Source organism: Callithrix jacchus, chromosome 8 (assembly GCF_049354715.1).
Source record: "Callithrix jacchus isolate 240 chromosome 8, calJac240_pri, whole genome shotgun sequence".
NCBI classification, from domain to species: Eukaryota; Metazoa; Chordata; class Mammalia; order Primates; family Cebidae; genus Callithrix; species Callithrix jacchus.
Window position 1 is genome coordinate 96430830 of NC_133509.1, and position 15257 is coordinate 96446086.

The 15257-nt window shown below is 36.6% G+C and overlaps 1 protein-coding gene, 1 long non-coding RNA gene and 1 pseudogene across 7 annotated transcripts in view; 1 reads left to right on the forward strand and 2 right to left on the reverse strand.

Moving 5' to 3' along the window:
- HIF1A (hypoxia inducible factor 1 subunit alpha) overlaps positions 1-15257 on the forward strand; it is a 56563-nt gene that overhangs the window by 23896 nt on the left and 17410 nt on the right. For 2 of the 6 annotated variants that reach the window (XM_078335068.1, XM_078335070.1), the window contains exons 2-7: positions 324-522; positions 5491-5681; positions 6305-6450; positions 6535-6619; positions 12046-12158; positions 12804-13006. In XM_078335068.1, coding sequence (XP_078191194.1) covers positions 5633-5681; positions 6305-6450; positions 6535-6619; positions 12046-12158; positions 12804-13006 — 596 coding nt within the window. In that variant the 5' untranslated portion in view covers positions 324-522; positions 5491-5632. Of the gene's footprint in view, positions 1-323; positions 523-5487; positions 5682-6304; positions 6451-6534; positions 6620-12045; positions 12159-12803; positions 13007-15257 lie in introns of all 6 variants that reach the window. The other 4 variants (XM_035260662.3, XM_035260665.3, XM_035260663.3 and 1 more) reach the window with 2 other exon arrangements.
- LOC144577421 (transcription initiation factor TFIID subunit 13 pseudogene) lies at positions 51-567 on the reverse strand (annotated as a pseudogene).
- LOC144577423 (uncharacterized) overlaps positions 1833-15257 on the reverse strand; it is a 33634-nt gene continuing 20209 nt past the window's right edge. Inside the window, exon 2 of the long non-coding RNA XR_013521249.1 lies at positions 1833-5711. This is a non-coding gene — a long non-coding RNA (uncharacterized LOC144577423). The remainder of the gene's footprint in view (positions 5712-15257) is intronic.

The following is a 15257-nucleotide window of genomic DNA, read 5'->3' on the forward strand; positions in this document are numbered from 1 at the left end:
ACATGGTGAAACCCAGTCTCTAAAAATTAAAAATAAATAAATAAAGGATGAAAACTTTGTGTTTCTCCATCTTTCATTTACATGGCTAGATATCAGAACCTTACTTTAGAAGATATACAGTTATTATATATGATATCCCCAGATGGTAATTTTCAGAAACTACAAAAAGTTTCAAGATCCATAGTTTGCTTCATCAAATGCTTTTCTCGCTTGTTTCAATTCTTCATTCATAGTAAGCAAGCCTTTAACCCTGGCAAACTTCCTTGGGTCCTGTTGAATCAAGAAGACAGTATCTTCAACTTGTACTCGACCTTGTCTTCCAGTGAACATTGCCTTGTGAGTCACTTCAGTGATCAACTGTATATGACAAGATCTTCAAGAATATCCACTGACTCAGTATAAGGATTCTGGTCATCCCCAAAGCCATACATCATACATCGAAATTATTTAGAAAAAAGTCTCTTTCTTTTACCCTGTCCACCTTCTGCACCTCCTCCAATTTCTTCATTTTCTTCCTCAAAGGTAGGGTCCTCTTCCTCATCTGCCATCCTACTAGCCCACCAACCCACCAATTTTTATTTTTTTAGAGATGAGGTTTCACCATGTTGGCCAGGCTGGTCTCAAACTCCTGACCTCAAGTGATCTGCCCACCTTGGCCTCCCAAAGTGCTGGGATTACAGGCATGAGCCACCACACCCAGCCGAGATTTTGGATTTATAAGCAAACTCCAAGAAAGAGCCTGGTCCTGAGTCCCTCTGAATAGCTTAGGTCAAATCCTAAATTCTGAAGCCAACCCCTGTAATTCCCTCTTTATATCTCTGGTATGTGAACTAGGCAAATTTCAAACTTTATAATAGCCTAGACTTAAGAATACTTCCCTTGGTAATTAGGGTGAGTTTTTGAGAGACAGCATAGCCTAATGTTAATCACATGGACACCAGACTGCTTGAATGGAATACAGGTTCTACGATTTATTAACGGAGTAACTTTCAGTAAGCTATTTAGCCAGGGTCCTTATGTGTAACATGGTGATGATAATAAAGATTAAATAATAGGTGAAACATGTTTAGAATACCACTGTATACATAGTAAGCACCATGCATAGGTATTTGGATTTAAAAATACTGGCAAAGGCCACGTTGGGTGGCTCACACCTATAATCCTAGCACTTTGGGAGGCCAAGGCAGGAGGATTGCTTTAGCTCAGAAGTTCAAGATCAGTCTAGGCAACATAGATTCCATCTCTAAAAAAAATTAACAGAATTAGCTGGGCATGGTAGCGTGTGCCTGTAGCTACTTGGGAGGCTAAGGTAGGGAGGGAGAGGATTACTTGAGCCCACGATTTCGAGGTTGCAGTGAGCTAATGATCATGCCACTGTACTCCAGCCTGGGTAACAGCAAGACTCCCTCTAAAATAAAATCAAAACAAAACTGTAGTCAGAAATGCCAACTGAAAAATGAACATGAACAATTTTTTTTTTTTTTTGCATTTTTCTTGGGCCTGAGAAGTACAAGGCAGTTAAAATGATGAGATATAATTCTCATCTATCAGCTGACCAGAAATTAAGAAGCTTAAAAAGATGCATAATATATAATATTGCAGAGTACATGGGGTAATTGATATACACATTCATGAACTGGCAGAGACAAAAATGAGCACAGAACCGTTTGGAAAGCTATTACCTATTTTAAAAAAATTTTCAGTAGCACATTTTTTTATATCATGGAATTTCACTTCAGAACATCAGTCCTGCAGAAATACTGACACAAGTGCAAAAACAACAAAAACCCCCTTGTTTCTTCAAGGTCAGAAAGAGTTATTTCACCAAATAATAGAATTGAGGTACATTTACTTTATTAGAAATAAATCTAATAATCTGGTAACATTTTGAATAGTTACAGCTTAACTTCAGTTCTTGAAGTCCCATACCTTTACAATTAGGAATGCTAACAGGCTTTTTGTGCAACATGGAAAGATGAGTTTAAATCACCGCAATTATTTTGTCTTTTTTTTTTTTTAATTTTTACTAACCTACAAAGCACCAAATATTTTGTTCTTAATCTGAAGAATAATAGACATTCTCTATAAAACAACTATTGCTTATTCATGAACTTTGTACACAAGAAGCTTAATAAGACTGGCTCAAAATTATTTTTCTAAATATATTTCCTATACAAAATAATTTCAGGATATAATTATTTTTGTGTTTAATACTGTATATTAAATAATAAGCATGTAAAAACTATAGTACCACAAAGATTCAGCTATTTTGATAGTAGTATACTCCAACATTAGTTCTAGAACAGTCATTGATATGGGTGAACAAACTTTTGAATGTACTGTTAGCTGAAATAGTACCTTATGCAGTAGCAGAACTTGACTTGATCTGTACTTAAAATAGATGCAATTTATAACATTTAGAGAAATATAGTGACCTTATTTACTTGTGGAAAATGTACTTATTTCCTTCTGATCTACACATATTTTGTTGTGCAATGTAAGCAGTAAAACAAATAGTAGAGGGTTCATATCTGTGGGACCTAGACCCCCTGGTCTAACAGAAATAATTCTTGGTCAATACGGTAATTCTGTGGTATAAGACTGATAAAATTAGCCTTCTTGTGACTACTAGACAAGAAGCTGGGCAGTTCAGATGCTGAAACTCGTAAGAATTTCGGAAGCTTTAGCTTTAAGTAAGCTTTAAGGTTACTTAGAAATGTTATAAGACCTCCAGTAGTCAACATATGAAGGATATTATCCAAATTTCTCCATTAAATATTTATAGATCCACTGATTGGTTTATGTTTAGACTCACTGTGTGATAAAGGACATACTGATTTTTATCACCTTCATCTAATACAGGATTTTCAAGTCTATATTAGTTGTTCCCTTGAAGGACGGTTTTCTTCCAGAATTCAGTCTCATGTTCTTATTTTCAGTCTGCACTAGATTTTAAATATACTGTACCTTAGATGCTTTTTCTAACCTTACATTTCTAATGGATTTGTCTTAGATGCTTATTGTCACTCCTTGGACAGTCACTGCTATCTTCAAAGTTCTGGACAATACATGTATTTCAGAGGGCCTGGAGACATTCCATTACCACAGTTAGCTTGATCAGATACCCTTTAAAAGCACATAGCAGCTATTATAAGCTTTTCAATTTTTAATCAAGTGTTTCATTTGGGTAGTCATTTATTGGTAGTTTACATCGGTTGAGTGGTTCAGAACATATATATTAAGTTTTTAATAAAATTCTGAACACCTTGGCCAGGCACAATGGCTCAAGCCTGTAATTTGAGACTTTTGTGAGGAGGCAGGAGGATTGCTTGAGCCTAGGCGTTCAAGACCAGCCTAGGCAATGACGAATGCCTGGACTGATTGTGGCATTTGAACTAATATTCAGGTTAAACATGAGATGACTGATTATCATTCTATTTTGGAGGCTTTATTTGAACCAGATATAAACCTATTTCCCATGGTTATCACTGCCTTTCACCTATCACTTTAAGCAGGTAGGGGAGGAAGTGAGGGAAAGAGTTTCTGTTAAGGCCAATAGGGACCTGCTAGACACCTCCTCATCCTGAGAATAGTGCATGGAACTCCATTATATACTGGAGTATTATTGTCATATATTGTATTTTTTTTTTGTTTTACTCTTCTGCTTATACAGATCAAGTCATACATTTTAAAATTCAGATTGAAAACATTTACAGAGAACAATGCAGTGAAATGAAAAATGAAATTACAGACTGCTGGCATTTGCATTTTCATGTTGCCTCGGCGACTCATTTTTTTTATAGTATAGCACTGAGAAAATCCTAGTTCATGTAACTAGTTATAGTTCATATAGATTCATATAACTAGTTATAAGTGATAATGGTGTCACCATCTATCTAACCAGATGAAGATAATAGTTTTTAATATCTCACCTTAAATTTCAAGGTACCCAAATTAAATTGATCTAGATGCTTGAGTTGAAATTTTTGTATCAAAGTTGTTACTACAATAACATGCTTACATTCCTTATTAAAGTATAAAAGTCCTACACGCACACAAACTTGATAAGTGCTAAAACACGTATCGCTATTGTCACAATACAACTTGTGTTATATTATAACAAGAGTTATAACAGTTCCATATGCTGAGAACTGTGCCTGTTCTTCAGAATGCTGCTCCTGTGGTTGGATCTTTCAGCTTTGCAGATCATTTGAAATGAGAGATTTGAGGTGGAGACAATTACATACTTCATTCATGGGATGTAAGGAGGATTAAGTGAAATAATGCTGGCTAAAAGTCCTTATTTACTATACTGCTTAATGCTCACTAAATCAACAGTTGTTTTTAACATTTGGCCAAGAACCGATTTAACAGGATTGAGTTGAGGGGCATAGGGGATCATGTGTGTTTGAAGTAGAAGCAGCATTCTCTATTAAGAAGAGAAAGAGTGTGGAAGAGCAAAGACTTTGGAGTAAAACAACACCTGAGTTCAAATCCTATTTGCTACATAATGGGTACTTTTAACCTATTGAATGCCAGTTCCTTCATTTGTAAAATAGGGACAATATTTAACCTGTATACAGGATGTCCTGAGAGAACTAGACACCTAGTACAGGATAATGTTGGCACATGGTAGCCTTTAATAAACTGGGTATTCAAGAAGCTCTTAGATGTCACTAGGCAGTTAAGCAAAGGAAGAGGGCTTTGCTTGGTGTGCCAATGAAAATCTTTCTTTTTGGATGAGTTCCCTGAAAATATGTCATTGCATTGACACCTTTATTTTTGCTAACCTATCCCTTTAAATTCTGGGTATTGTGTGTGCCATAGCTTTTCTTTCTTCCATATTCCTGCATTTATTTGGCACCTATTGTGCTAGTAATAGATAAGAGGCTACTAAGGGAGGAGGCAACCTGCACTGGCTTGTAGCTGCTAATATCATTTCCTATAGCTTACTGTCAGTGTTGTTCATGTGGTAAGGTGAAGGGTGAGAAAGTATTGGAATCTAAAGAAACTTAAGTAGAAATCAGTTTGTAGCTATTACTGTTCTACCTGCCAATAACTCCTATTTTCAAGTTATTATGTACAACTTTAGGTAGTTTCTTTAGCCTTAATCATGGTTTCTCTGTGTTGAGACTACTTTTGAATGACTATGTAGTACAGCCTTAGATATACAGGCTACTTTCAAGTTTTTGCCTTAAATAAAAGCATTCTCTCCAATTACACATGCTGGGGAGAAACACCTGCTTCTGAAATGTTTAAAGCTTGGTTTGGGACTTCCTGTGAGAGTTCCTTACTGTATGCAGTAATCCAAAATTTATATAGTTGTCCTTTATAAAAGTACATTCATCTAGCAGACAAAACTCAATGTAACTTAATTAAATGGCATCTTCTAATCCTTCTGTGATGAGCAGAAATGTAAAGTTTTATTCAAGCTAAGGCAAACTTTTTCTGTCTCATGTTTTGTTTTGTTTTGTTGTTGTTGTTAAGTAGGATAAGTTCTGAACGTCGAAAAGAAAAGTCTCGAGATGCAGCCAGATCTCGGCGAAGTAAAGAATCTGAAGTTTTTTATGAGCTTGCTCATCAGTTGCCACTTCCACATAATGTGAGCTCACATCTTGATAAGGCTTCTGTTATGAGACTTACCATCAGCTATTTGCGTGTGAGGAAACTTCTGGATGCTGGTGAGTTATTTTACAAGGGCGTAAATAGGCCTGAAAATTAGAAATTAGAAGTAAATAGAAATTATTTTTAGAAGGTGGTCACAATGTTTTAATTTTGTATACCTCATTATGTTGTGATTTGTAAACTTTGAAAATTTTTTCTATAATTCTTGCCATTTTTATCAAACTTCATTTTTTTCTCATCAGTTAAGTTATTCTTTGAAATAATCATTCTTTTTGCATTGTATTTTTTTTTTTGCTTTATTCTTTTAAACATACTCTGAATTCTTTTCTATTATAACATCCTTTTTATTACCTGCTTTTAAAGCTTTAGGAATTTTAAAGATACTGTTTTTTTTTTTTTTTTTTAATTTTTCCTTTTTCTCCTGTTCCATCTACCTTTCTTTCTTCCTTTAAAAAACATGACTCCTCTACTTCGATGGTTTACCTTGCTACATTACTTTAAATAATCATGAAAAGCAGCTGGCATATCTAATTATAGTCTTTCTAGCTTCTGGCCTTGACTGTTCTCTGTTTAAATGGCTGTATATGTTAAAGTATCTGTGAGAAAACTATAAAAACATCTAAATATTATATCACTTAAGTATAACTTTTTAATTTTCCTTTTCTTGTGCCGTTTTTAGGTGATTTGGATATTGAAGATGAAATGAAAGCACAAATGAATTGCTTTTATTTGAAAGCCTTGGATGGTTTTGTTATGGTTCTCACAGATGATGGTGACATGATTTACATTTCTGATAATGTGAACAAATACATGGGATTAACTCAGGTAAAATGCACACATATTAGGAGCCTTTCTGTATGTGTTTATGATTTTATGATACAATCCTAATTTTTAAAAATGTGTTTACAGTTTGAACTCACTGGACACAGTGTGTTTGATTTTACTCATCCATGTGACCATGAGGAAATGAGAGAAATGCTTACACACAGAAATGGTAAGAAAAGTCTGTTGTTTAATGTGACAGGTTAAATTTTGCAATTGTACTTACCTAAGGCAGAATGTTATTTCATGTTTAATAAAATGTTAAGTGTATTCTTCATTAAAACTGTTATTCTAGTTTTTAGGAATTTCATTTTGAAAGCTCACCTAATTGCATAAATAGTTGTGTGTGTGTGTGAGACATAAAATGGAAAAATAAATAACAATCAGGACCAAGAGAGTTATAAATAACCTTTTTTTTTTTTTTTAGATGGAGTTTCACTCTGTAGTCCAGACTGGTGTGCAGTGGCATGATCACAGCTCATTGTAGCCTTGACTGCTAGGGCTCAACTGATTCATCCACCTCAGTCTCCCAAGTAACTGGAACCACAGACGTGTGCCACCATGCCCAGCTAATTTTCAAAAAATCATCTGTAGAGAATAAGTCTCACTATGCTGCCCAGGCTGGTCTTGAACTAGTGGACTCAAGCCATCCTCCCACCTTGGCCTCCCAAAGTGTTGGGATTACAGGCATGAGCCACCATGCCCAGGCTGATCTTGAACTGCTGGACTCAAGAGTCTCCCAAAGCGCTACAATTAGCCTGTAATTGTAGCACTTTGGGAGACAGAGCCAGGAGGATCTCCACGTGGTGGAGTTAAAAATTAAAATACACCATTAAGGCAAGGAGAAATTATAATACCAAGGGCAGATAATAGGATTTTAGACAGTCATTAAAGTTGAGGTGCCAGTTTGAGGTCTGAGGCCCAAGAGAAAAAGTTCACCAGAATTTTAAGACAAATAACTGCTTATTGACTTCTTAGGACATTCTCAATAATTTGAGACTGTGTAGTTTGATTATAAAGTTATTACAGTGTGGATGCCCACATTTTAACAAAAATAGAAACTTTTAATTCTTAGGAATGAATTGTTAAAAATAATCAAGTGTCCTGGGCGTGGTGCCTCACACCTGTAATCCCAGCACTTTGGGAGGCCAAGGTGGGTGGATCACGAGGTCAAGAGATCGAGACCATCCTGGCCAACATGATGAAACCCCGTCTCTACTAAAAAATACAAAACTTAGGTGGGCATGGTGGCACACACCTGTAGTCCTAGCTACTTGGGAGGCTGAGGCAGGAGAATCTCTGGAACCCAGGAGGTGGAGGTTGCAGTGAGCCAAGATCCCACCACTGCACTCCAGCCTGGCATCTGGCGACAAAGCGAGACTCTGTCTCAAAAAAAAAAATAAGTGTTCCGAGATTTTTGGAAAGTACCTCTTGAATTAAGAAAAATGAAGTCCCCATTTGTGTCTTCTTAAACAGTGTATACTGATCAAAAATTATTAAAAAAAATCATGTGTTCCAAGATTTTTGGAAAGTACCTCTTCAATTACAAAAACAATTTCAAGAAAGTCTTTCCACATTTGTGCCATCTTAAACAGCATATACTGATCATAATTGAAGTTTTCTTCATGTTGGGAAATTACCACAAGGAAAATTTCTTATGTTCTGCTGTTGTTGTTGCTCTCCAAATTAAGTGCATAAGTTTGTTTGCTTCTATATTATACAACCTCAAATTTATTTTCTGTATAACTAAGGTTTTCTATTTCATCTCATTTATAATAATAATAGCTAACCTCCATTGAGAGAATACTCTGTGCCAGGACACTGTTCTTCCCATTTTATATGCCTTTACCTCCTTTACTTCTCACAACAACCCTTTGAAGTTAACTGTTACAATTTATATTTTACCAGGAAACTGAGGCACAGAGTTACTAAGTAACTTGCCCAACATTATTTGGTTAGTAAATGGCAGAGCTTAGGCTGAACTACAGTAGACTGGCTTCAGAGTCCACACTCATTAGCTCTTTGGAGCTCTTTTCATATTTTTGAATTCTCACCACATTCTACTGTCTTTTTTCACCGTGTCAGCAGGACCTGTTTCCTGTTTTAAAATTCAGTATTGTGTTGTTACTGTTAATTTGGAAAACAAATGCATACTTTTGAGAATTCTGTATAAAGGAGGATTAAATATGCTGTGGACCTAAGTGGCTTGTCAATGACTTTAATATATGAGTTCCATTGTGCAGAGTTGAGGTTTATATTGACTGCTTAGTGCTTTCCCGAGGCTAGACTATAAATGGATGGATATTAGGAAGTCTTGTTTTGATTTGGTAATGATGTTAATGCATTATTCCAAATCAGATAGTCTTAATATGGTTTAAATATATATTTTGAACCAAGTGTTCTTTTTTTAAAGCACACAAACATTTTTTAAATCATTCCTAATGTAGTTAATGAAGTATTGATGTTCCATTGGGAAACTAAAAGGCAGATTTTTCTCTTTTAAAAATCAGGGACTGTTGCAAAGCATCACATTTTAGTGATACACTGAGAGCCAATGGTGTGTTTACACAAATAGTCCTATTATTCTTTCATATAAATTCTAAAAAGATACTTTAGAATTTATAAATTATTGCAAAATAACTTACTTTTAGACAGTTTAAAATTTGGTGTTTTTAAAATGTTTTTTTTTTCCCCACCCATTAGGAAGACGCTAGTACTTTTCAGTTACCTTTTTTTTTTTAAGATGGAGTCTCGCTCTGTTGCCCAGGCTGGAGTGCAATGGCACTATCTTGGCTCACTGTAACTTCTGCCTCCTGGGTTCAAGCGATTCTCCTGCCTCAGCCTCCCAAGTAGCTGGGACTACAAGTATGTGCCACCATGCCTGGCTAGTTTTTTGTATTGTTAGTAGAGACAGGGTTTCTCTGTGTTAGCCATAATGGTCTCAATCTGACCTCGTGATCCACCTGCCTTGGCCTCCTAAAGTGTTGGGATTACAAGCGTGAGTCATCACGCCCTGCCTACCTTGATTTTTAAATTAATCTATAGATACCCATTCAGAGGCCTTGGGTTTCTTTCAAAGGTCAGTATAATTCAAGCATAGATTATGAAGGAATGAACATACCCAAAGGATTTTGCATGTGAATCTTTATTGCCACTGCCACAACCATCATCACCTACACACATATATACATACACACGTGCGCGTGCTCTTGCGCACACACACACTCTCTCTCTCACACACACACACACACACACACACACACACACACACAGCATCTTTTGAAAATATACTCTTGAATCCTTCCAGGGAGGGCAAATTCAGTTCTTATCTAAGGAAACCCAAATGGCCTGCATCAGCACCAGGACTGCTCATCTTTCCTAGTTTCATTAAATGAGTATGAGCTGGAATTCATCTTGTTCCTCAAGGGTCCAGCATTTCTAGCTAACAATGCCTAAATTTAAACTTATTCTCGTTTCTTTTCTACTTGACAGTGTTCTTTCAATATATTAGCATTAAAATTTCCAGATTTGATTTTTCTCCTGTCTTCCATCAGTTTTCTACCTCTTCATTTGTCTTTTGCCACCATTCTTTTCACTCATACTGCTGCCACTGGCTCAGCCCTCTATAATTCTAACATATATATTGCTGCTAAATTAATTTTCTTTAAGTTACTGATTGTGCTTCCCAATTCAGAATTTTTTAAAGCCCCTGTTGAATATTTTAGGCAGGATTCCATGTGGACATCCACAGCCCTCTGTACTACACAACCCTAACCTTCCCTTCTAGCTTTGCTTTATTACTCTTCTACGTGTACTTTATATTGTGGACAAACTGTACTATATGTTGCCGTTATTTTTCCTACCTCTGTGCTTTTCATTCTCTTCCTTCTCACCCATCTCTACTTACTGACATTCTAATGTCTCTTTTTCTATACAGGACTTCTAGATTCCCCCAACTAGAAGTTATCTTCTAAGCCCTCCTCCTTTAAAGCATATAAGTCTCAAGTACTGACTCTGCATTGTGCTTTTGTTTACATTAATATATCTACTACATTTTTCACTTCTTCAGGAAAGGCAGTGTGTCTTACTTATCTTTGTATTGCCTGCAATATCTAGTCCAGGTTCTGAATAATGAGTATTTCTGTATGTGTTTTGAAGCACCCTGACCAATGAAGATAAGAAAGATGAATATCAAAGACTGATAAGAATATTGATAAGAAATATGAATGAATATGAATATTGAAATATGAAATATATTAATAAGAAATCAAGATGCTATTTTCTTGTTGTTGTTTTTTTTTGGATATGGTGTCTCACTCTGTCACTCATGTTGGAGTGCAGTGGCACACTCCCAGTTCACTGTAACCTGTGCCTCCCAGGTTCAAGCGATTTTCACGCCTCAGTCTTCTGAATACTGGGATTATTGGTGTGCACCACCACACCTGGCTAGTATTTATATTTTTAGTAGAAACAGGATTTTGCCACAATGGCCAGCCTGGTCGCAAACTTCTGGCCTCAAGTGATCTTCCCAATCTTCCTATCTCAGCCTCCCAAAGTGCTGGGATTACAGGCATGAACCACCACACCCAGCAAGATTCTGTTTCCTTAGTCACCTAAATATTATCTCACTTTTTAGTTATAGGAGGTTTGGAGAATAGGAGTGAATAGACTTTACTTAATTCTGACTTTGCTTTATTTCTGCAGCTTTTTTGTTTTTTGAGATGAATTCTCACTCTGTCACCCAGGCTAGAGTGCAGTGGCACAGTCTCAGCCCACTGCAACCTCCACCTCCCAGGTTCAAGTGATTCCCCTGCCTCCATATCCCAAGTAGCTGGAATTACAGGCGCCCGCTACCATGCCCAGCTAATTTTTGTATTTTTAGTAGAGACGGGGTTTCACCATGTTGACCAGGCTGGTCTTGAACTCCTGACCTCAAGTGATTCTCCTTCCTCAGCCTCCCAAAGTGCTGGGATTATAGGCCTGAGCCACTGTGCCCGGCCTATTTCTGTAGCTTGATAAGTCATTTGATCTGTTGGTGGTGGTGTTTTCACGTAGTAACAAAGTAGAAATAATTTTCCTGTCTTGTTTACTAGATAAATTAAGGTGGAAAAAATAAGACATGTAAAAATATCATTTGCTGTTAAAAAAGAAAGTTGCTGTTTTAAAGGTTCTATAAATACATAGAATACTTATTAGAAATCGAGCTAACACATTCAGGAAATGATAGGAAGAGTTTACTGAAGTTCTTTGTTTAGGCATTCTTGTGTACCAGTAACACAGTTACAGAGTAAACTCATACCATTTTTATATTTCTTTGTAGTTTGACTAAGCTTACTGGCTTGAATGATTAACTGTTATCCCAAACAGGGAATAACAAATATCTTTCAGCCAACTCAGGGAATCACTGCTACTGAGTAGTGTATGTCAGATCTCATGGGTGTGCTGGAGTGGGTAAAAGGGGAATGAATTACTGTGTTCATGCTGAGACTTTTAACTGAACAGATATTCAGTTGATCTAGGTGCTGGGCACTTTGCTACTTATATTGTAACAAATTTGTATATTACTTGCTTTAAAACTTTATTTCATGCTTTCATTAGGCCCTGTGAAAAAGGGTAAAGAACAAAACACACAGCGAAGCTTTTTTCTCAGAATGAAGTGTACCTTAACTAGCCGAGGGAGAACTATGAACATAAAGTCTGCAACATGGAAGGTAAGTGAAAATTATTTGTGATTGATGATACACTTTATTTATACATAGACATTGTAGTATTAAGATAACTTTAGAATTGTGAGGGAAAGTTTACAGTTCCTTGGTGTTTATATATGTAACATTTATACTTTCAGCTGATTTGCATATGATCTCCAAAATCCAGAACCATATAGTAATTTGCCAATTTGAGGCACAAACTTAAATTATGTGAATTGTGGCACTGGTGTACCAGCCTTATCTAATCAGTTGGCTTTGTCAACCACCCAATATTTGAATCCTGATAGGGCTTAATTTTCTATTAATCATTGTTTTGTGTCTTTGTTCAGTGTTAAAACAGTCATCAGAGCAAGGAATAACTATCAAATAGCCAGATGATGAGATGAATGAAAAGGCAGCCTAGACTTTATCTGAGGGGAATTTTTTAAAGAGTAATTTATAGGGCCTGGGCAGGAAGTAGTAGTAGGTCATGGGTGGTATTGTAGGAAAAACATTTATTGATTTTCAAAAACAAGGTTAAGTCACCAGTGACAGTAAAATTTAACAAAGCTTACTGGCCATATCAGACTTAACTGCTCATCTCTGCTTTTTTCCCCCAGCATTGTAAATTTTTTTTTTTTAATGTTTTGTTTTCTTCTTCATACACAGGTATTACACTGCACAGGCCATATTCATGTATATGATACCAACAGTAACCAACCTCAGTGTGGGTATAAGAAACCACCTATGACCTGTTTGGTGCTGATTTGCGAACCCATTCCTCACCCATCAAATATTGAAATTCCTTTAGATAGCAAGACTTTTCTCAGTCGACACAGCCTGGATATGAAATTTTCTTACTGTGATGAAAGGTAAATTAGATCTAAAATGTGAATTTGAAATTTTTAATTAGTCTACAGCATTATTAATATTCACCATAGTAAAGATTTAATGTTGGCCATGTGCTGTGGCTCACACCTGTAAACCCAGCACTTTGGGAGTCTGAGGGGGATGAATCACTTGAAGTTAGGAGTTTGATACCAGCCTGGCCAATGTGGTGAAACCCTGTCTCTACTAAAAATAAAAATATTAGCTGGGCATGGTGGCAGGCATTACTCTGGAGGCTGAGGCAGGAGAATCACTTAAACCTGGGAAGTGGAGGTTGCAGTGAACCGAGATCACAGCACCACACTCCAGCCTACACAACAGAGTGAGACTTCATCTCAAAAAAAAAAAACAACTCAGTTTTAAACTATGCTTTCTGTTAAATTGAACAGAATGATACATCCTAGAACTTACTAATATTAGATTAACTTTGTAAATTAATTCAGCCACATTTATTGAACACTTAACTCTGTACTATGAACACTTACTTAACTAAGTGCTATCCAGAAATTAAGATTAGTCTTTTTTTCCCCCCAATAGGGGCTCTGCTTAAAGAGAGAATTTCAAAGACATACAATGTATATTTTGAGCAAAGACAGATTACCTTACGTTGGGGACTAGAAAGCCAACCTTTCTAGTTTGTACATCTCTTCATCCTACATATCTTACCTGAAAAACTTCACCCTTGCCCATAGTTTCATCACCATTTCTCACATTTTTTTGTAACTAATTCTATTTAATGCCACCTTAATATTTGTATCTGGATATTCTTCTGTTTTGTAAACTAAATATTTTTGTAACTGAACTGTACCACTACTGCCCCCAAACAACATCATCAAAAACTGCTTTTCTTCCTATAACACTTACATTGTAGTTAATATACCACCATGTACCATGACTCCAGCAAAACTCTGGAAATCATCCTTAACTTTTCTTTTACGTTCATTTTCTACGTATAGTTGATCTGTAAATCTCACAGGTTTACTATCTACATATATCTCTTGATCCATTTCCTCCTTTCCATCCTTGCACTCCTGCCACTGAATTCATTAGCTCATTATTAACTTTGACTTGAGTTGTTGGCTTAGCTGCCTTTTTGCCAACAGATTTGTACCCTTGTAATATTTCATCCAAGTTGCCAGAAAGTGGGTGTCCTACTGTGAAAATCAGATCACGTCATTCTCTTTTTAAAAATGCCTCAAATGCTTCCCTTCATCTTTACACACAAAAATATATTGTTTATAAAAATAATAGATGAGGGAAGTAAATTTTCATTAATCAAAAAATATGTGCATTTTAAAAGACTGAAACACCAATAGACCTACACAATAAAATCTAAACTTAGCATGACAAAAAAAGATATTTATAGTCTGGCCGTTGCCAACTTTTCCATATTAATCAGGAGGAAGGGCCACATCACTTACTCTGATGTGGCCCCCAACACCCTATAGCTAGAAAGCTCCCCATGCTGTTTTAATGTCTTAATGCAGGGGTCCCCAACCCCCAGTACTGGTCCATGGCCTGTTAGGACCCCAGCTGCATAGCAGGTGAGTGGTGATGAGCATTCCTGCCTGAGCTACACCTCCTGTCAGATCAGAGGCAGCATTAGATTCTTACGGGAATGGGAAACCATTGTAAACTGTACACGAGGGATCTAGTTTGTGCACCCCTTGTGAAAACCTAACTCAACTAGTGCCTGATGATCTGAGGTGGAACAGTTTCATCCTGAAACCATCCCACCCCCATCCATGGAACAGTTGTCTTCCACGACCTGTCCCTGGTGCCAAAAAGGTTGTAGACCACTTTTTTAGTGCCTTTGCACTACTTTCTTTCCTATTCTGTAATAAAGTTTTCTTCACTTCCTAACACATACTTACCTTCCAAGAGCGTCTACTCCTTTGTAGAGCTTTCCTTGTTCCTTCCAGAAGAAACTGCACTGTTACTCGTACATGCCTTGTGTAGCATTTACTCTACTATTGTAGTACTTGTCTCACTTTTTTACTATAAGGCTATATAATACAGTAACTGAAGGAGGCATAGGTTCTGTAGCCTGACTGCCAAATCCTGGCTTTGCTGCATATATCCAAATGATCTTGGACACATTAGTTCTTAGTTCTTGTCTATAAGCATCAGTTTCTTCTCAATAGTAACTTGAAGATGTTATGAGAAAACCAATTTTCAGCACTTACCATAATATAAAGTCGACAGGAACTCCCCACCCCATTGGACAAGGAAATA